The 20,548-nt window shown below is 37.7% G+C and overlaps 1 protein-coding gene and 1 non-coding gene across 4 annotated transcripts in view; both read left to right on the top strand.

The window, feature by feature from the left end:
* The window catches only part of MYRF (myelin regulatory factor), a 107,855-nt gene that overhangs the window by 75,643 nt on the left and 11,664 nt on the right, over positions 1-20,548 (top strand). The window contains exons 9-22 of one of the 3 annotated variants that reach the window (XM_087715119.1): positions 1,598-1,674; positions 2,423-2,533; positions 4,695-4,785; positions 5,681-5,746; positions 9,559-9,759; positions 11,518-11,626; positions 12,407-12,516; positions 12,828-12,988; positions 13,865-13,937; positions 14,606-14,697; positions 15,193-15,261; positions 15,907-15,987; positions 17,573-17,661; positions 18,380-18,538. In XM_087715119.1, the coding sequence (XP_087571245.1) occupies positions 1,598-1,674; positions 2,423-2,533; positions 4,695-4,785; positions 5,681-5,746; positions 9,559-9,759; positions 11,518-11,626; positions 12,407-12,516; positions 12,828-12,988; positions 13,865-13,937; positions 14,606-14,697; positions 15,193-15,261; positions 15,907-15,987; positions 17,573-17,661; positions 18,380-18,538 (1,489 nt within the window). The remainder of the gene's footprint in view (positions 1-1,597; positions 1,675-2,422; positions 2,534-4,694; positions 4,786-5,680; positions 5,747-9,558; positions 9,760-11,517; positions 11,627-12,406; positions 12,517-12,827; positions 12,989-13,864; positions 13,938-14,605; positions 14,698-15,192; positions 15,262-15,906; positions 15,988-17,572; positions 17,662-18,379; positions 18,539-20,548) is intronic. The other 2 variants (XM_087715123.1, XM_087715125.1) reach the window with 2 other exon arrangements.
* Positions 18,580-18,686, top strand: LOC148049515 (U6 spliceosomal RNA). The gene has a single exon (XR_015695301.1). It is a non-coding gene; the product is annotated as a U6 spliceosomal RNA (small nuclear RNA).

A 20,548-nucleotide genomic window follows, 5' to 3' on the forward strand; every position in this document is an offset into this window, starting at 1 on the left:
TGGACCTCAACAGTGAGGTCAACAGCCCCAGGCCTGCCAGAACAGCCAAGTTTTTACAGCTTTCCTGAAGGCCATGAGAGTGGGTATGGTCCGGATCTCCAGGAGTAGTTGGTTCCAGAGAGTCGGAGCAGCCACAGAGAAGGCTCTCCTCCAAGGGCCCGCCAGCCGACACTGTCTGGCTGATGGCATCTGAAGGAGGCCCAATCTGTCAAAATGGTTGACAAAGCATTTGCTTTTAATTAGATTTCATACATATTCATAAAATAAATTCTCATTAACATTGCCACAGTTAAATAACCATTAAAACAGAAAAGATACCCAGTGCATACATTGGTGCTTAAAAGGTTGTGAACCTTTTAAATCCTAAAAATTAATAAGAGTGACCCAATTAAACAAATTTATTTACTGAGGAAAATTATACAAAGTTATATATTTATTTGTGGCAATATTAATATGGCTTTGGATTCTGTTGGATGGCTGTATTGATTGACACATGGCTTTGCACTTTATTTTATTTATTTATCAAACTTATCTGCTTGCGTGCATATTGTTTTGCCTGCTTATGTTTTCTGATTTTAAATTTTTGTTTTAATTGGGTTTTAAAAAGGTTTTTATTGACCTTTGTATTATTTATTAATAGTTTTGCTTGGTTGTCCATAGTCACATTTTTGATGGGTGGCTATAAAAAATGAATGAATGAATGAATGAATGAATGAATGAATGAATGAATGAATGAATGAATGAATGAAAACATCATGGATCCAACCACCTCTTTCTTTTGCATAGCCTTTACAAAACCAAGAGGTGTGTGACTCTAGTAAACAGGTTCTTTGCAACTTTTAAAAAATCCAGGTTTTTTTAGTTAGGTTTAGTTTTTATAGTAATTCCATTGCTATACAGACAAATTTAGGAATTTATAATACAACTTTAAAAATCAAATAGAAAGCATATAAGAATGACAGCTCTAGCATTTTTGTTGTACTTATGGTATAAAATTCATTCTGTGTAGTATTAGACACCATCAATTTATAGACATTCAAAGGGTAGTATGGAATATGTTTTTATATCCAGAACTTTTGTAGGGATGCCCTTAACAGGAAAATCCTGTTTCTAATATACAATAAAAAATTACATTAAGGTCTTAAGCTGTTATATTTGTATTATATTTTGTTCCCACTTCTGTGAAGTTAATTATTAAAATTTAGAGCATTAATATTTGTGCAGTCCTTACAGTAATTTCCCTGTGATTATATTTGTTGTAGGAGTTATTATCTAAATGGCACACTTATTTATTTATTTTTAGTTATTAGCTGCCCATCTTACTACAGGCTAACTATGGGCAGCTATACACACCAAAGTTTTACATCTAGGAAGTACATATATGTGTGTCTTTATGAATTTATATGTTCAAATGTTCCTTATATCTTGCCTCTCCTGTAAGAAGGATAATTGCCAGTCTCAAGTACATATAATTATTTTACTGCAGTTCTTTAAAATGAAAGTGCCTCTTTAAGATTGAATATACTTGAATATGCATAAAGCAAAACAATGTACTCATAACTGTCTTTAAAATTGATCTGGGTCTTCTTTTTTTCAGTTGGAAGCATTAAACCAATCAATCAACATAGAACAGTCACAGTCAGATCGCAGCAAAAGACCTTTTAATCCTGTCATGTGAGTACTGCTCAGGGCTTCAGGGAGAAAGCAGGCACTGGGGTCAAGCTATGTATTTACTTTTATATTTAGTCCTCTAGCCTTTCTTCTATTTTCTTTTCAAACTCTGGTTCCCTCTACCTCTTGATCCATGATTTTTATAAAATGTCCTTGTCCTGCTCCAATTGATTAATTGACAGGTGCAGATCCTCCATTATTGTAATGTTCTCTCCTCAAGATCACGTGAAGTGTTAATATCACTTTATAATGCCTTAGTAAGGCCACATTGGAATACTGCATCCAGTTTTGGTCACCACAATGTGAAAAAGATATTGAGACACTAGAAAGAGGGCAGAGAAGAGCAACAAAGACGATTAGGGGATTGGAGGTTAAAACATATAAAGAACGATTGCTGGAATTGGGTATGTCTAATTTAATGAAAAGTAGGATTAGGGGAGACATGATAGCAGTGTTCCAATATCTCAGGGGCTGCCACAAAGAAGAGGTAGTCAAGCTATTCTCCAAAGCACCTGAGGGTAAGAAGGAAACTAATCAAGGAGAGAAGCAACTTAGAACTAAGGAAAAATTCCCTGACAGTTAGAACAATTAATCAGTGGAACAACTTGCTTCAACACTGGAAGATTTTAAGAAGCAATTGAATAACCATTTGTCTGGAGTGGTGTGGGGTTTCCTGTCTAAGTAGGTGGTTGGACTAGAAGACCTCCAAGGTCCCTTCCAACTCTGTTATTCTCTTCTCTTCTATTTTCAGGGTCAATTTGCCTCCAGAGCAAGTCACAAAGGTCACAGTGGGGCGGCTGCACTTCAGTGAGACCACGGCCAATAACATGAGGAAGAAGGGGAAGCCTAATCCTGATCAAAGGTAAGCTTCCACTTGGTGACTTTTATTGAAGATTTCCAGTGCTATTTTTTCAACATAAAGGTTCTCAGGATAGTAATCAAATGTGTATAATAGAAACCAATGTGGAATTTAAAATAACTTTGGTGGTTAAGGATCAAGGGACACCCAAATTCAATATCTACTTTCAGCTAAAGAATCACACTGAATAACTGGGTCAGTCATTCTCTTATGCCCAACCTGCCTCACAAACTTTTTTGGGCTATGTAAATGGCCATAAGTAAGGATACCTCACTATTGATTCCCCAGGTGCCTGTCTACATGTCTCCACCTTTATCTCAATATCTTCTTACAGCTGAGTCACCTGAGGATGGCCTAGGGTGCTACACTCTGGGAGGGTTTCCCTAAGGTGCCATCTCAAAAAGCTGTGTCCAGGCATAGTAGGAAGTGATGAAGTTTATTGGGAAGGCAGCCCAATTTGACACACTTTTGCCAACAATCTTGTGGTTCCAGTTGATTCTGGTTTCCTTTGAGACCATGTCTTCAGTCTGGCTCCGACTTACTCACTTGCCTTTTAGTCCTCTTGTGTTTACAAGTTCTGAACTCTGTCATCTGCAACCACTTTTCTTTTTTTAATTAGTTGATTGATCATTCAGTGAAAAGCCCTGAAATTGACCAGCCTGTGCCTATAATTGGAAGTGTAATTGAAAGGGCTTGTCTCATGCAATTCTGTACAGTAGCCTCTTTGCAGACAATGGCTTTCCCATGCTGCTGCTTCCAGGGAAGCTCTGGCTACTTCCTTCCCCTCTTTATATTCTCTATCATGAAATTTAGAAATTTATAGTTTACGGATCCCACACTGATTTCCCATAGCTAAGTGGGGTTCTTCAGTAGAACTTATTCCATAGCTGCATCCCAGTGGCAGAAATCCAGGCTAGCATTGGATGGCAGCCAAGAGATACAAAACAATGTATGTGCCCAACTTTTTGCTGCCACCTAAGTGTCTATAAGTTGAATAGGCCATCTGTTGATCCAAAGTTTCAAGAAACAATAATGGTAAAATATTCAATTGTTAATGCATTGGGAACGGGGAAAAAATGATAGTGCATAGAGAAAGCAGAGCTCTGTGAGTGCCACCTGGAGTAGGCTAAAATTTCAGCTAAGGGAACCACCAATCATTGCCCTTAGACTGTTTTGCACTAAAGCTGTTAGGCAAAAATACAACACAGATTTATTCCAAGCGTGTGGTAAAGACATTATATTTTAGGGGATTCCGATTCAGAGTGGCATAATTTCCTGCCAGCTGCGGGATAAGAGAGAAGAGGAACATGGCAAAACAACTACTTGGATGTTGCCTTAGAAAATCCATGCTGTTCACACTGCTAGAATACCCCAAACTGCTTACAACTGTTCATTTGAAATAATGCTACACTTTTCTGTGAGAAGGACTTGCCAGACCCATACAGGGAGCTTTATTTTCACTGTCAGTGCTACACAAGCAGAATATCTGTATTGTCCTCTTCTTTCTCAGCCACAGATCTCAGATTGTTCTCTCTTTTAAGACAAAGGAACAAAATTGAATTGTGAAATGTGTTGTTGGAACTTAATACTTCAGATTTACTTTTGTAAAATCGCAACATAAAATAATATCTTGAAAAGCAGATAGGCTTAGGAAAAAAATCAACTTTGAATTTTCTAATATTTTGATACAATTGATTGATGTGCTTTTCCATTTCCTGTGTGAAAAAAAGGGGTTTTCACTAGGCTTATCTCTGATATCTATTCAGGAAAAAGGACAAGCTCTGCAAAACTGTCTAGTATGGATAATTCTAAATGAGCTGCTGGAGTTTTGCAGTTATATTTCAAATGTATTTTGTGGTTCTACAGGATAGTCTGCCACCATCCCTGGATGGTTTTCAGAGCCATTGTCATCCATTGAGTTAATTGATTCTCAGTATGTTGTGGATGCAATTTAGTGCTAAGTAGAGTTGCTCAAATGTCTGACAATGTTTTATTTTATTTTATTAAGGAATGGAATAAATTTGAAAATTGCCTTGTATTGAAGATTGGAATATTTTGATCAAGTGTTCACTATGTTTTTAGAAAATCTCATATTTCACATGTACTATGTTTCCATCTGTGAATTGGGGAAAGCCTATGCTTATCTGATCCTGTCTTGTTTCAGATACTTCATGTTGGTTGTGGCTTTGCAAGCTCACTCTCAGAACCAAAACTACACTCTGGCTGCTCATATCTCAGAGCGCATCATTGTTAGAGTAAGTCTATTCCCTTCCCTTGCAACATATCCTTCCATGATTGTGAACATTTAGAGTGTTATACTTTACTTGACAGGAGTTCCTTCATGTTCTTAAACCCAATACCAGCCTGCCCCTTGTTCCACAGTGTTCCTTGCTTTTCTTTTGTCATTCACAATACCCTCTACCCTAATCTTGTTTAGCTTTCTGAACTCTGACTCTCTCCTCTAAACCAAGAAGGCCTTTGGCAAATGCTTATACAAAAGGAATTTCAATGCTTTCAACGTTTATAAGGTTCAAAGTAAATATTACATGCAAGGAAAGCAGGTGTACTCTTGGAGGGTACCTAGGAATATATTTTACAAGTGATGTCCATGTTAATCATATAATTGTGTTATTGATAACCAATACCACCAGTTATCAGTTTTCCCTATTTCTGTGATATAAGCCGCAAGGCAAGTCTTATGGATCAGATGTTCATCAGTTTTGTTGAAGTTAAACCTGCCCCAGTGATTGCACTTTTGCAGACATGTGCCTTAAAGTTCTCAAAAAGTAAATGTTAAATACAGATGAGGGAAACTTGTAGAAGTATTATGACTGATTTCATCTAGGGGCACACTTTATTCAAGTGGGGATATTTCTGCCCTTTTGACTTTGGAATATTTGTGAAACTGATGCCTGCAAATAGGATCAACTAATCAAATTTCGTAGCAATCTGTTTAGCAATCTGAATAAACAAGTGGAATGTTTCTTCGCTTTAGATGGAATAACTTTAGGGAAAGGCAAGTGAAGAAGTCAGCTGTGGCTCTTTCACTGCCAAAGTTAGTAGGTAAATAAGGAGGACACTAAGCTGTGACTTTGTAGTTGGCTGTCTCCGCCCTGCTGCCTTTTTAAGTACTGTGTCCATTTCCTCTAGCAAAGGGCCGGTTCGGGGGTAAAACACAAACAGAGGGCAGACGGGGACCCCGGAGTCTGCAGACAAGTAAGTAACATGCTGACTTATGCAGTCTCCGGGGTGGTGGGGGTGGGGGACCTTTGTTGTAGATTAGTGGGTAAAACAGATGGAAACAGAATTAGGGTAAGGACCTGTCTGCATTAGCACAAATATGTGGTTTGGTTCTACATTAGAAGCACCTGTGAATTTCACATATTTCCATACCAGTAACATTGTGCATTGTATACACAATTGTACCATATCAAGGGATAGATTTGCTGTATGGTGTATTTCTAGTAATTGTCTGTAGGGTAACAGTAGTCAAGTAATATCACTAATTTACAGTTCCATGTTAGGGGGGGGGGGTAGCTTGATTTTTTTTTTATGCATGGCAAACAAAATATAAGCAAAAAGCAATAACAATGTAACAGTAAAATCATAAAAATGTATGTAATAATTAAAAGGAACTAAAATTGAAGATTTAAAAATTTGTATAATATTAATATAGAACTAGCTGAACTTTATCCTATAATTAGATCTAGTCCATATGGAAATATACTATTCTCATGTTTATAGTACATAAAACCTTGATATTAAAGATAGGATTCAAGAGATGTGTTCCATATTGATGTTTAAAATGTCTTTATAATGTAATATAAAGGCACCACCTTGCTTAAGAGCAGGGGTGGGTTCCTGCCAGTTCTAACCTCTTCTATAGAAGAGGTTCCACAAATCTACAGTGCTGTTTAGAACCAGTTCCAGCTCCCCCCCCCCGCCCGTCCGCACATCATCAAGATGAAGAGCGAGAGGAGGAATTCTGGGAGTGGAAGTCCACAAGTCTTAAAGCTGTCAAGATTGAACACCCCTGGGGGTGTTTTTCTAAAGGGTTAGGGGTACAAGGGTCTTGTAACTTGACAGCTTTAAGACTTGCGTGCTTCAAATGCCAGAGTTTTTGAGCCAACATTTTGGTTGCTAAGCAAGAGCGTTGATAAGTGAGTTTCACCACATTTTACAAGTTGGCCATACCCACCCAGTCACAAGGCTGGCAAGCCACTTCCACCCAGTCACATGGCTGGCAAGCCACTCCCACAAAGCAGGCCACACGTACGGAAAAGGTTCTAAAAAAATTTCAAACCCACCACTACTTAAGAGAGATTAGAATCTAAATACCATAACCCATCTGTAGCCACCATTCCTCCCCTTCAAAGCTGAGCCATTCAAGCACCATTCTGAGTCTTTATGTATGATACTCTGAAGCAGATGCCAAAGTAAATTACTTCTGCCCAGAAGAATGAAAAATGGAGCTTCCCAAAGGCCACCACCTGGCTTTGTGGCACAGATACCTTCTGGCAGCAAGGGGGGGGGGGGGGGTATCCTTTGAAATGTAGACATCCTGCAAGCCAGATCTTATTAAACTAACAGGACGTATGTATTGTAAGAGTATAAGAAATGAAGAAGCTTCTTTTTCTGTTGGAGATCCAATACTCATAAACCTGGAAGACTGAAACAGTGTTCTCCCAGTTTTTTCCTTGAAAAAGTAAAAACACAACCTTTGTAAATTATTTTAAAGCATTTTAAGCTCTTCCTTAGTACTTTGTTCCATTTTATTTCAATTGTTGTACTGCTTTTAATTTGTATGGTTTATTTTACAGTTGTTTTTATTGTTGGTTCAGTTGTTTAGAACACTATAGGTTTTTATTTTGATCAGAAATTATATAGAAATGCTTCATACGAATAAAGTCATTATTAATGTATAAACTCAGTTTATAAGGGCAATAAATTATTCAGCAGCTGTTGCATACTCTCAATATATGTAGGACAAAGTATTGTGCTCATCAATGAAAAAGTTGAAATCTCTTTTGAAACTTTGATGTCTTTATTATTTGAAATCCCACTGAAACATCCCAGGAATCCCTATTTGATGTCCAACTCTGTATGAAATCACAGCAGTTAAACCATGTACTCTAGAAGTCTAATTGCCAGAATAAAACTACAATACTAGAATCAGCTGGATAGAATCTTTATTTTCTGTTGCTTTGCTTACCCTATTGCTTTTTTAGTAAACTCTGACTAGTATTTCAGTTACTCCCTCAGTTAATATGGGTGACAATAATGTCAAGAATTTTGAAGGGAGCACGTGAGGGAAGAACGTTGGATTGGCAGTAGTGTCAATTTAAGGATCAACTTTGGAATTTTTCTTTTATGGAAAGGTACAGAAGTGGTATTCAGCAGGTTCTGACAAGTTCTAGAGAACCGGTAGTGGAAATTTTGAGTAGTTCGGAGAACCGGTAAATACCAGTTCTGACTGGCCCCACCTCCATCTATTCTCTGCCGAGTCCCAGCTGATCTGGAGGGAATGAGGATTTTGTATCTTTATTATACTTGTATGCCGCCCTATTCCCGAGGGACTCAGGGCGGCTAACAAACAAGTGGGGAAGGGGGAGATACAAAAAACAAACAAGACAAAAACACGATACAAGAAACAGATTAAAAGCTACACAACTATCACAACAATTCAAGTGGGGCTGGGAACTCATCAGCCCCAGGCCTGCCGGAACAGCCAGGTCTTGACGGCTTTGCGGAAAGCCTGAAGGGTGGTGAGGGTCCGAATCTCCACAGGGAGATCATTTGCAGTAACCTTCCCCTGGAGTGGGGAGAGAATTGAGATTTTGCAGTATCCTTCCTGTGCCAAGCCCACCAAGCCATGTCCACAGAATTGGTAGTAAAAAATTTTTTAATCCCACCACTGGAAAGGAACATATTTAGTTAGATGAGTTAGAGACAAAACATACAAATGAGCATTTGGTGAGGGAATAATATCTGCATCTGAAGCATATATATAAAGGAAATAGCAAAGATGAGCAAAAGAAATGAGAAAGAAAATGTCCCTGTGTAACCTGCTGGACTGATATATATGCAGAAGAACTTCTCCTGCCATTGAAAAGCCACAATCTGCTCCGACACACCTGGGAGCGTGGCTTGGAGAATCCAGATCTCTCTAGGGCAAAGCAGGTTTAAGTCCTGGGCAACCTTTGGTTTTAAACATGCTTTCTTCTTTTTTATCCTGTTTTTCCAAATTGCTTAGAGGAATTCATCTCTCTTGTTCACCTAAATCTGTTACAGGCTCTTCCTTCACAATCCCGCAAGTATTTATTTTGAGCTAGGGATGCTTTTTTACTTTATGGAACACTTTGTTCCCACTGAGTGTAAGAAAAGCCTATTTGCAGTATAACCTTTCTGTTATGAGCTAAGAAAGAAGGTTTATCTTGCTGATTCTGTAAACACACGCTGACTCAAGCTCCTTGTGCTGAGTTGGCAAACTAGATCACACAGCCCTCTCTGTTTTATGAGCAGTCTACTGTTAGGCTAAAGGAACAACTACGTTATAAAGTAGGTTTTGACTGAGACTATATCTCCGTCTCTTAACGTGGACAAAGAGTTATGTGTTCTTATCCATGCTGATAATCAAAGGTGCTGCAAATTGAGAAATTTCCATAATATTCTATATGACATTGTATAACCTATCTTTCAGCTTAACACACAAGTGCACATTAAGTGTGGCTGCCTTCTATGACAATTGTCCATAAAGTATATCATGTAATATACTTGCAAAAGCCTTGGGCCAATAAGTATCTTTTGGAAGGCTGCTGGCTTCTGTTTCTTTCTTGTTTAACCGCCCTATCAGTGAATGCGCTATTGGTGCAAATGGATTTTTTTTTCCATTTCTTCAGGAAGAGAGCTTTATTTATCCTATACGTTTTCCTGCTGTAAAACCACTGGACTTTTCTTCTCTGTTTTCTCAATCATTTGCAACTGTTGACAGTTAATTCCCAACTCTTCTCTGGATGTCTTTTTTGTAGGCTTCTAATCCAGGTCAATTTGAGAGTGACAGTGATGTACTTTGGCAACGCTCTCAGCTACCTGACACTGTCTTTCACCATGGCCGAGTTGGCATCAACACAGACCGACCTGATGAAGCCTTGGTTGTCCATGGCAATGTAAAAGTTATGGGTTCCCTTATGCATCCGTCAGACATCCGAGTAAAAGATGATATCCAAGAGGTAAGTGTTTGCGCCACAAATTATATTCAATACTGAATCTGCTTTGAAAATCCACACTGTCACTTTAGATTTCTGAACTGAAACTTTCATGAGCACTGAACAAGTCCTCCTCATTGCAAGCCAAAAAACGAACACTATAGAAGTAGGCCAAAACTTCGCCTAACACTTGGAATAAGCAGGTATTCTAATCGCAACAGTGTTCAGGAGGCAAACATACCAAGGCAGTTATCCTGTTTGGTACTTCCTGTGTTCTGTCTCACAGTATGTTGCATTGTTTTTTCCCCTTTGCCTTCCCTCATGTCAGGATATAGCAATAGCACTTAGACTTATATACCACTTTACATTGTTTTTGGCCCTAAGTGGTTTACAGTCATCATATTGCCTCCAGCAATCTGGGTCCTCATTTTACCGACCTTGAAAGGACAGAAGGCTGAGTCAAGTGACTCAGCCTGGTGAGATTCGAACTGCCAAATGGCAGGCAGGCAGGCATTCTAACCACTGTACCGCCACGGCTCTTTGTGTCACTATAGTTCTAGTTAAGGTTCCATTATTGTACATGGGACTTGCTATGCCCTTAATTCTATTTCAACTTGTCTTTGTAAAATGCAATTGCAAACTTTTGATTTTAATACTTTGTGTTCTGTATGAAAGGAAGAGTTCCTAGATTGCCATGAATCTCAGGTTGTAATTTGGCCTGGCTTTCAAATTCCCAGTTTGTTTGCTTTTATTAAAACTTAAAAATACTTTATATTAATTCCTGAACACTAGATGAATACATTTGGATTTGGGGGCTTAGGTATTTAGTCTAAGCTTAGAGTTTCAGTTCTAGGCTTAGACTAATAGTTTAGGTACCTACCTGAGAGAGAGGGAGGGAGGGAGGGAGGGAGGGAGAGAGAGAGAGAGAGAGAGAGAGAGAGAGAGAGAGAGAGTATTCTCAGTTTGATATTCTAAATATATTTAAATGATTTACATTCTTGTTGTTTTTTATTGACTGCAGTACTTCATTCTGTAAAGGTCAGCACAGATATTAAGCATTACAGTCAGTTATAAAACTGGACAGGCTTTGCTTCCGGTGGTAGAAAATAATTTGTAGATTTTGTAGATTTTATTGTCCTTTATAGGCCGCCCTTTTCCCTGAGGGGACTCAGGGCGGCTTACAATTCGTGGGGAAGGAGTGCAAGACAAAACATGAAATAATATGTGAATAAAATAAAACAATAAAACACAACATTCATTCAGCATTCGGGTGGGGCGGATGAAAATCTTATCCCCAGGCCTGACGGGATAGCCAGATCTTAAGGGCTGCACGGAAGGTCTGGACGGTGGTGAGGGTACGAATCTCTACGGGGAGATCGTTCCAAAGGGTCGGAGCTGCTACTGAGAAGGCTCTCCTCCGCGTAGTCGCCAGTCGGCACTGACTGGCGGATGGAACTCGGAGGAGGCCCAATCTGTGCGATCTGATGGGTCGAAGGGAGGTAATCGGCAGAAGGCGGTCTGCCGATTACTAATACTAAGTCTCCCTGGTTTTTAGAAAATTGAAGTGTTGTCCTTTACTCAAAAGGCTGCTCCTACTGTTCAAATCAATAATACAGAGAACATATAAATACTGAGCTGAAATCATCATGTGATTATCTACCGTATATTCAAACCTCCTCTACACTTTTTCTATTTCTGACAAATATGGTTAGATGTAACTATCTGGTGCCTTATTGAGGATTGCAGAGTACTTTTATGGATTTCTTTTTCTTCTAATTTTAGGTAGACACCACAGAACAACTGAAGAGAATCTCCCGTATGCGGCTGGTGCACTATAATTATAAGCCAGAGTTTGCTGCTACTGCTGGCTTGGAGAATACAACTGAGACAGGTACAGGTAATTTTCCTGACCTCAAGCTTAAATGACATTACTGCAGCAAGTATGTCTAAAACTATTGATTACAGTTGTTCCATGGACTCTCATATTCTTGACTTCTCTTTGATGATACTTGCTTATTGGTTTGGCAATGATGTTATAGTTATATGTCACATTTTATCTGAAGATTGTTTCCTTACTTAGAGAGCATGTTTTTGTATAATACCTAGGTATTTTAACACTGTACAAGATAACAGGAAAATCATTTACCAAGCATCATTCATCATGATGTGAAAACCCAGGCCTAATACTCTTTCTTTACTTCATTTAAATATCAGATATACTGTAACTGCTACACTTATACCATTGTTTTTCATAGCAAATTATTAGAACGCAGAGTGCATTTTTGTGTCTTTGTTGGAACATAGCTGTTGGAATGCCAAACTACTTTGAAAGTTAACAACCGGTTCTCCCGAAGTGGTGCAAACTGGCTGAATCCCACCACTGGTGTGATGAAAGTAGTGTGCTTCATGCAAGAGTTCCTGATGCCAAGCACACAAATACTATCTTTCTGTAATGATGAGCTTTCCTAGGGACTTTGCTTACACTGAACCTTTTAGCTGTTTCTAAAGTGAAAATTTTAAAATAACTACTTTACTGCAATTGCTGCTAATGTTTATAATACATATGCTTGAATTATATCTTTAATTGTAACTTTTTGGCGTAAATATCTTCTATAATGACACTTATTGAGCTCAAACCTGTTATGTTTTATTTTGTTTTTTTCCTGGGCAGGTGTTATTGCTCAAGAGGTAAAGGAAATTCTTCCAGAAGCAGTAAAAGATTCTGGGGAAATAGTCTTTACCAGTGGGAAAAGTATTGAGAATTTCCTTGTGGTAAATAAGGTGAGCGAAACTCTTGGAAATAAACTTTCCTTTCTTCAAGGATGGACTTTTGTGTGTCACTGTTACATAAGTCGCTGTATCCATATTTCTCTCTACAAGTTTTGCATACTGAAAAGATTTTTGCAAAAGGTCCACATTGAGGAAAGTGTCTGTTGTCATTTTGCCTGACATGTTTTCTTTTAAAAAACATTTTTTTTGCGAAAACAAAACATCCTCGTCCTTTGAAAATAAAAGACCAAATCACAAGGTAAAGATTTGAGCCCATCAGATGGTCTCTGTATAAAAGGAAACTTTGATTTTGCTCATTACAGGAGCGGATTTTCATGGAAAATGTTGGGGCTGTGAAGGAGCTCTGCAAACTGACTGACAACCTGGAAAACCGGATCGATGAACTAGAGAGGTGGAGTCATAAACTGGCCAAGCTCAAAAGGTTGGACAGTATGAAGTCAACTGGAAGTTCTGGAGCATTCAGGTAATACACATACCTGAATTTTAAACATAACTTTTATTCAGCTTTGGATCATAATATGGCATGGCCACCTGGAGGAAAGGACAGATTTAATTCCCTATCACAAAAATAACACACTAGTTACAATCCTATGATTTAGGAGGAAGCTGCATGGAAGCTACCTACAAGTGCACTTGTAAGTATATTAAGATTTGAACTAATAGAGAAGCTCATAGAATTTTGGAATAGGTTCAGGTGTTTTTCCAAGCTGAAGATTTAATTCCCTTTCCAAGAGAGAGGAAAGAACTTTTTTTTCTTTTCTTCTACCATAATTAAGAGCAACATCATGATATTTCTCTAATCCTTAATAAGAAGATGAAAATATTGCACCATTCAAGTCTCTAGACAATATGAGTATCCATATCGAACAGCGATGGTTACAGTAGGGGCATGAAGAAGAAAACACACCTCTTCTCTACAGAAGGGAGTCTATAAGGGTGTATTTCTGAACTCTCCCAAGATAAATATGAATTTAAATTGATATTTTTAAGCCCATTTTTGAAAAGGCCTACAGTAGTACATTTTCAAAGAGGGATGGTACAATCAGATAAATGCAACAAATTTGAAGACATGTTCATACTTTTAATGGTTCCTTGTGCAAGAAAATGTATGGTTCTCATTTCATTTGGTGGCTTTCCACTCCTCCCACCTCATTCATTCTCTACCCTAAATATTTTGTTGCAGTTGAGAATACATTCTGTTAAGTAATTCCCCTAAGTCTTCTTTCTGTTTTGGATAACGTTGAACAACTGTTAAAAATGGAAGAATGAGCAGGGCAAAAATGCAATAAAAGAAAAAAATGCCCATTTGGATGCAGTATAACTTTGTTTTTTAATACAGCCAAGCTGGGAGTCAGTTCAGCCGTGCAGAAAGCATACCGCATAAAAAGAGGCCCCCAAAAGTGGCAGGCAAGGTAAAGTTTTACAAAAATATGTAATTTGTGTGATTTTCTGCATTAATAGGAGGTATCATTGGAAATTTCTGGTCTTTGGTAGGAGATGTGGGAGCTGATTCTCTGATTCTCCTACTGTACAAAATTCTGTGATACTTGAAGATATGGAAGCAAAAGATTTGTTTGAGTTCTGAGCAATGCCATGTTTGTTCAGCATGTACATTGCACTGTTGAGTAAATGCCAGCCTGTTCTGCAAATGTTAATATGCTATCCTCTGTCATTTATAAATAATATGGATTCATATTGTAAATTATATTCATCAGCTATGAATATAAATTCATAATTGTTGTGGCTAAGAATTATATTATGTGTGGTACACTCTTTTATGCAAAGTTCTTTTATGAGCTAGTGCTCAAATTCGTTTCGTCCAACAGCTTTCTGTTTTAGTGATTTGTAACTTCTGCTTTAAAATGGCCTTCCATGTAGCTCAGCCATTTCTTAGACTATGCAATGTTTTCCATTAATTGATTTGTAAATATTTATTTTTCCTTGGGAAGGTTTAGAGGGTTCCAAAGATTCCATAGAAAGTACAGTTTGCTATTAAGATGACAAGCAACCTATAGGACTCAAAACTAAATTTGTCAAGCAAATATTTGACATAATTTTTCCCTTTGCCTTTATTTTGCAGGCTCCCACACAAGGTGTCAAAGACCAAGCTTGCATCAGCCAACGTTTTCTGCAAGGTACCATTATTGCTTTGGTGATCATCATGGCATTCAGGTGAGTGACTGCACATTTGGGCTACTACGCACTCCCTGGGTTAGTACAGCACTCAGAATGTGTGTAAGAGCCTGTCAGCCAGTGAGTGAATAGATATAAGTAGATAAACAGACATGTTTTATTTATATTAGTTTATTTTCTCCGAAATCGTTGCCATCTTTCACCACGGTGCTTTCATCAGTGAGAATTAGATGGAAATGTGCATCCCTATTTGGGACTTTTCTTTGTGTTCTTTGTCCTGGCGATGTAAAAACTATTTTAAGAGCTACACTATAGTAATGGCAGTTATAGTCAGTTGATGCTTTGTAGATATTGGAAAAGAGATCGGAGAGAATAGGAATAAACTTGTGAAGTGGAACTCTTTTTCATCAAAGTCACTTACATTCATGAATATAAGTAACAAACAAATATGGCCTGTTAGGTAGAGCTCCTATTCTGTCTGGAACACAGAAACCCTATTTTTAGAAACTTTATTTGATGTTTTCTCTTTCGTAGTGTGGTGTCCATGTCTACACTCTATGTGCTAAGCTACCGCAGTGAGGAAGACCTTGTGGATATTGAAGGGTATGTTCCCTCTTCCTAGTCATATGCTTTGAAAACTAATTGGACTCCCATTTGACTTGAGGGAAAAATTCTTAAGGCATTTTGGATGCAGATGTTTGGAGCCAGCCTTACCATTTTGGGATGACAAAATAATAAGACAGTAAAGAGTATTGAGGATAGGCATCAGCAGCTGAGTGCTAGCATCTCACATGCTACCTTACCCTGCCAAGCTATGACTTTCATCTGAGATTGGGTATATGCTTAGGATATTTCTTTTCATATAATTTATTAGAATTTATTGCAATTTATAGATTCTATAACAAATGAATATAAACACTATGAAATGTGTACACTGTTGCACATTAGGATCTGTTCTAAATAGTCAATAATCAAGTTTCTAGAACCTGTGCTGTTTTAGGTAATTGTCCATATGTCCTAGCTGTATACCAGTTTGAAATGATATGTTTTGGATAATTCACAGTGGAATGTTAATTACTAAATTGACCTTTCTCTTTCCCTCCCCTTTGCTTGCTTCTTTTTTGCTTCATTTATTTATCTCCCCAAATCCTTCTCTGCCTACTCTTCCCATCAAATGCTCTTTGTTATAATTTCCCTTGCCTGGTTGTTCCATTCCTCCTTTCCTTTTCTGTTTTCGGTGCCTTGTAGCTCTTTTGCTGTGCCTACTTCTTGCCTTCTGGCTCTTTTTCAGCACAGAGGTCCTGGCGTCCCAGTTGCTCTCTGTCCATGGTATGGTCCTACTTTTTCAATATGCTGCAATACATTTGTCCCATTCTTTCAAATCTGCCGCCTTGTATTTTTATGCATTCTCCCTTCTTTTTATACCTGTCTGCATTTCAGTGTTGCTTCTCCTCAACAAAGGTGAACAGGGAAAGAGTTTCTGTAAGGGTTAAATTGATGTACTGAAGCCAAACTTAAATAATGTGTAATAAAAGTCACAATTAGTTTGAACGTGCAAAAGTATAACATGAAAAACAGGAAGATTGAAAATGCAGGTCTTAATTGAAAGAAATCATCCTCATTTTTAACAAATTGTATTTCACTAAATAGATATGGGTTGCAATCAGACTGAAAATGGGATGCTGTAAAGTTCTCATCCCAAATTCATAGGCTGATAACATTCTCCATTGATGCAGCTAACAAGGCAACATTTAATGGAATGTAAAGGATCTAGGGCTGTACTAGGAAAGTAAATGGCTCTTAGATTCCTCGAACCATTTCTATGTATGCAAAATGTGATGTGCAGTTATATCAGGGGTGGCTTCTTGCCAGTTCTAACCTCTTCTACAAAAGAGGTTCCACAAATCTACACTGCCGTTTAGAACCGGTTCCAACTCCCCCCGCCCCCCGTCCGCACATCATCAAGATGAAGAGCGAGAGGAGGAATTCTGGGAGTTGAAGTCCACAAGTCTTAAAGCTGTCAAGTTTGAACACCTCTGGGGTTTTTTTCTAAAGGGTTAGGGGTACAAGGGTCTTGTAACTTGACAGCTTTAAGATTTGCATGCTTCAACGCCAGAGTTCCTGAGCCAACATGACTGGAGGAGGAATTCTGGGAGTTGAAGTCCACAAGTCTTAAAGCTGTCAAGTTTGAACACCCCTGGGTTTTTTTTTTCTAAAGGCTATGGGGTGCAAGGGTCTTGTAACTTGACAGCTTTAAGACTTGCATGCTTCAAATGCCAGTTTCTGAGTCAACATTTTGGTTGCTAAGCAAGAGCGTTATTAAGTGAGTTTCACCACATTTTACAAATTGGCCATGCCCACCCAGACACATAGCTGGCAAGTCACTCCCACAAAGCAGGCCACACCTACAGAAGAGGTTCTAAAAATTTTTGAAACCCACCACTGAATTATATGCTTATGTGGCTATATGCTGACTAATGTAAACAGGTGTCATCAAGTAGAAAACATGAACAACTAGCAGACTAGTTGTGTTTTGGTGGGAACCAGGACCATTTATCAAATTCTTAATTATGCTTGCAATCTCATCCTAAGAGTTTTCTGTTATCAGAATTTTCTGTTTTCGAGTGGAAAGGGGTGGGTTTAGAACTAATTTAAAGCAATATTAGCCCATTCACTCTTTGTTACTTTGTCCAACTATGCTCATATGTTGATCTCTGTTCATTCAGAACAATAATTCTACTTTCCATCCTGTTTTCAGCCCCCACCCCTTATTTTTGCAATGGTTTTAAGTCGTCTTCAGATTTCAAGCGTGACCTCATGCTCAACCTCTAGCTTATTGCATCTCTTTTCTTTGCTAAACATCTGTTTCTGTTTTATGTCAAAACTTAATGCCTGCATTTTTCTTGCATTTTAGGTCCAGTCAGAACATAGATAAAAATAAGGTGACATTTTCCACTACTGCATCATCAAATACCCCCAACAATGCTTCCCCTTCAGAGAATGGTAGGTACCAGTTGTTCCCATCCCCAGGTGCAGTTTAGTCAACTATAAGCCATTTCAAACCATTATTTCCATTATGAATGCCTCATAAGAAATTTGAATACAATTTGTTTTCTTTTCTGCTGACCTTGAAATGAGACAGTCATAATGCAAGGACTGGTTATAAAGTTACTTTTTAACACTATTGTAATGTCAATGGTTACTAAAAAGGGCAGTCATTAAGCAAGGACTACTTGTAGAGTTATAGACCCCTCACAAGCTAGAGTTTTTTTTAAAAAAAAAGACTAGTTTTATTGCAATTTGAAATACAACACAGCTTAGTAGAAATAAATTGTCTCAGTAGTTCAACACTATTATTGATCACAAACAATAAGTGGAAGATCACATGGCATGAGACTGATTTTAGAATCTCTGTATATCTGGATCCTCTTGTACAAATATTGGAGGTCCAAATGTGGGAGATGCGATCGATTTACCTTAGGATGCAGAGAAGAAAACAGTGCTGATATACTAAAGATGTACTAACATAAAGCTCTCTTTAAAAAGGGGTCTGCTGTTCCCCCAAAAGATTGGTTTTCTGGTGTGGACAAAGTCAATCCATATGACTGCAAGAGGGAATTCATCCAGATTGAGAGAAAAGTTAAATTAAAAGATAATTTTGTGAATTACATATTCAGTGCAGGACACAACTGATGTTGATTCTGTTGTCCTTTTCCTACAGCCACAACCCATGTACCTGACTTGTCCCCTGCCTTGCCTGCCTATAACATAGTAGTCTGTTTCAACCCACCTTGTTTTTCTACCTGTTGTTCTTCTGTTCTCAACAACATATCTACCCCTGGACCTTCTGGGACCACTACAGTTGCCACCAACCGGATAGGTAAAACCATTTGGTCCTATTTATTTATTTAAGAATTTACAGTGCTCGCTTTGGCAGCACATATACTAAAATTGGAAGGATACAGAGAAGATTAGCATGGCCCCTGCACAAGGATGACACGCAAATTCGTGAAGCGTTCCATATTTTTTGCCTACTATTTAAGAATGGACGTTAAAGTAACAAACCTAGCAGAGATGGCTAAAATATCAGCATATCTCAAGGACCATTCAAATGAGAGATATAAACTGGAGTGGAGAAGATGGATTGACTATACTCAAAATAAATATGGGACTAAGAAATTCCAGATAGTTTATGACTGAAGAAACAAGGAATGATATAATCTGTTTAGAGCTAGCCTAGCAAAGGGGAGTTAAAGCTCAAATTAAAGATGATACTAACTTTTTTTTAAAGTTTAGCTTAGATTATCTTTGTTAAAGATTTATACCCTGTATTGGTTCTGGGAAGTTGGGGGGGGGAGGTTGGGGGGGTTGGGTGGGGAGGGGAGGGGGAGGAAAAGATAAATATTTGTAAGGTTTTTTTTCAAAATTTTCAATTAAAAAAAAAGAATTTACAGTAATAGGCCAAAAACTAGGAAAGAACATTAAAATGGAAAATACCTAAGCTAAAATTCCACTTACAACACAAGCTCAGAACCAGAGATTTCTAATTGCCATTGCAGAATTTGGCCACAGTGTTGATCATTTAATAGGAAGCAATTAATTGCTTCCTGGAATCACTCTGAACAAATTCTGATTAGAGGAGAGGTAAACCACATCCTCCAAGGATAATAGAACATTTCAAAACTTCATATGTAATTTTTTAAATTTCAGATGTGAATCTATGCATTAAATCTCTGGATATATTGTTCCATTTCTTGCTTAAGACCATTAAAGGCAGAGCACCTCAGCATTCCCTCTCCCTCCCCAAAAGTGGTGCTATAGCTACAGCAATAATTCATATTCATTTATTATGTCCTGAATGTGCAGAAGTAGAGCCAGGTTTTGGAAGCCAGGGAAGAGAATCTAGATTACAAATATCTTGTTGGTTTAATTCATTTTCTGTGTGAATGTTGTTCTGCACCATTTAGTTACACTATTTCCCCAAATGCTATAGGTAGTTCTCTGCTATACTATTGTGTTAAATGGATCATTATCTACTGATAAATAGATATTTATTTGCTATATCACACCATAGCTACTTACACAAACTCTTTTCAGTAGTTAAACGTGCATGCTGAATAACGAGGATGTAGTTGTATAATAATTTTTCTACTAGTTTTTTGATACCTTTGGTTATTAGAAGGTATTTGTACATTTGACAGTCTAGGAGGAAACAATCTACATTCACAGAATGAATTATTTAAATAAGTATTGTAGCCATTAAAAGAAAAGATTATCTACCTTAATTTCATAGAGCAAGACTGCCAATGGTTTTGAGCAACATTCAGTACCAAGAGCTATTTTTATCAGATTTTTATCAGATTCTTTTCTGTGAATATTTGTTTTCTTTTCACCTAATAGAAGGAAGCAAAGAAGATCTGGGTGATGAAGCCATATTAGCATCATTATTTACATAAAACTGAATCAGTTTCAAAACATTACTCTTGGGGTTTTTAATCATTTTGTTTCAAGATCATTCTGTTAGGAAATTTATCTTGCTCCCCTACTTATACCTAATTGTTGCATTCTTTTTGAAATTTCCAGAATACAATGGTCAAGAATATTTAAATATTAGAGAATTATTTTGGTTTTCTTATGGAAATGGATAAATTCAATGTATGTAGAGATTTAATCAATAATTCTGGCTTTTCTATCAGTTGCCTAGTGCAAACCAGTTCGTACAGATGCATTTTCTACAAAAATGTTTTTATATGAAATTGTATCTGTCTTAAGAAACTTCACTGAGAATGTACAGTACATCTGACTAAAACGTCAGAATTCACAGAAACTCTCCTAAGGAAATTTTCATCTATATTAAAAATTATTTGTCTAACTGAGTCTACAGTATTAG

The sequence above is a fragment of the Thamnophis sirtalis genome, unplaced genomic scaffold (genome assembly GCF_051295495.1).
Source record: "Thamnophis sirtalis isolate CommonGarterSnake01/CBP01778 unplaced genomic scaffold, rThaSir2_p1.2 scaffold_1, whole genome shotgun sequence".
NCBI classification, from domain to species: Eukaryota; Metazoa; Chordata; class Lepidosauria; order Squamata; family Natricidae; genus Thamnophis; species Thamnophis sirtalis.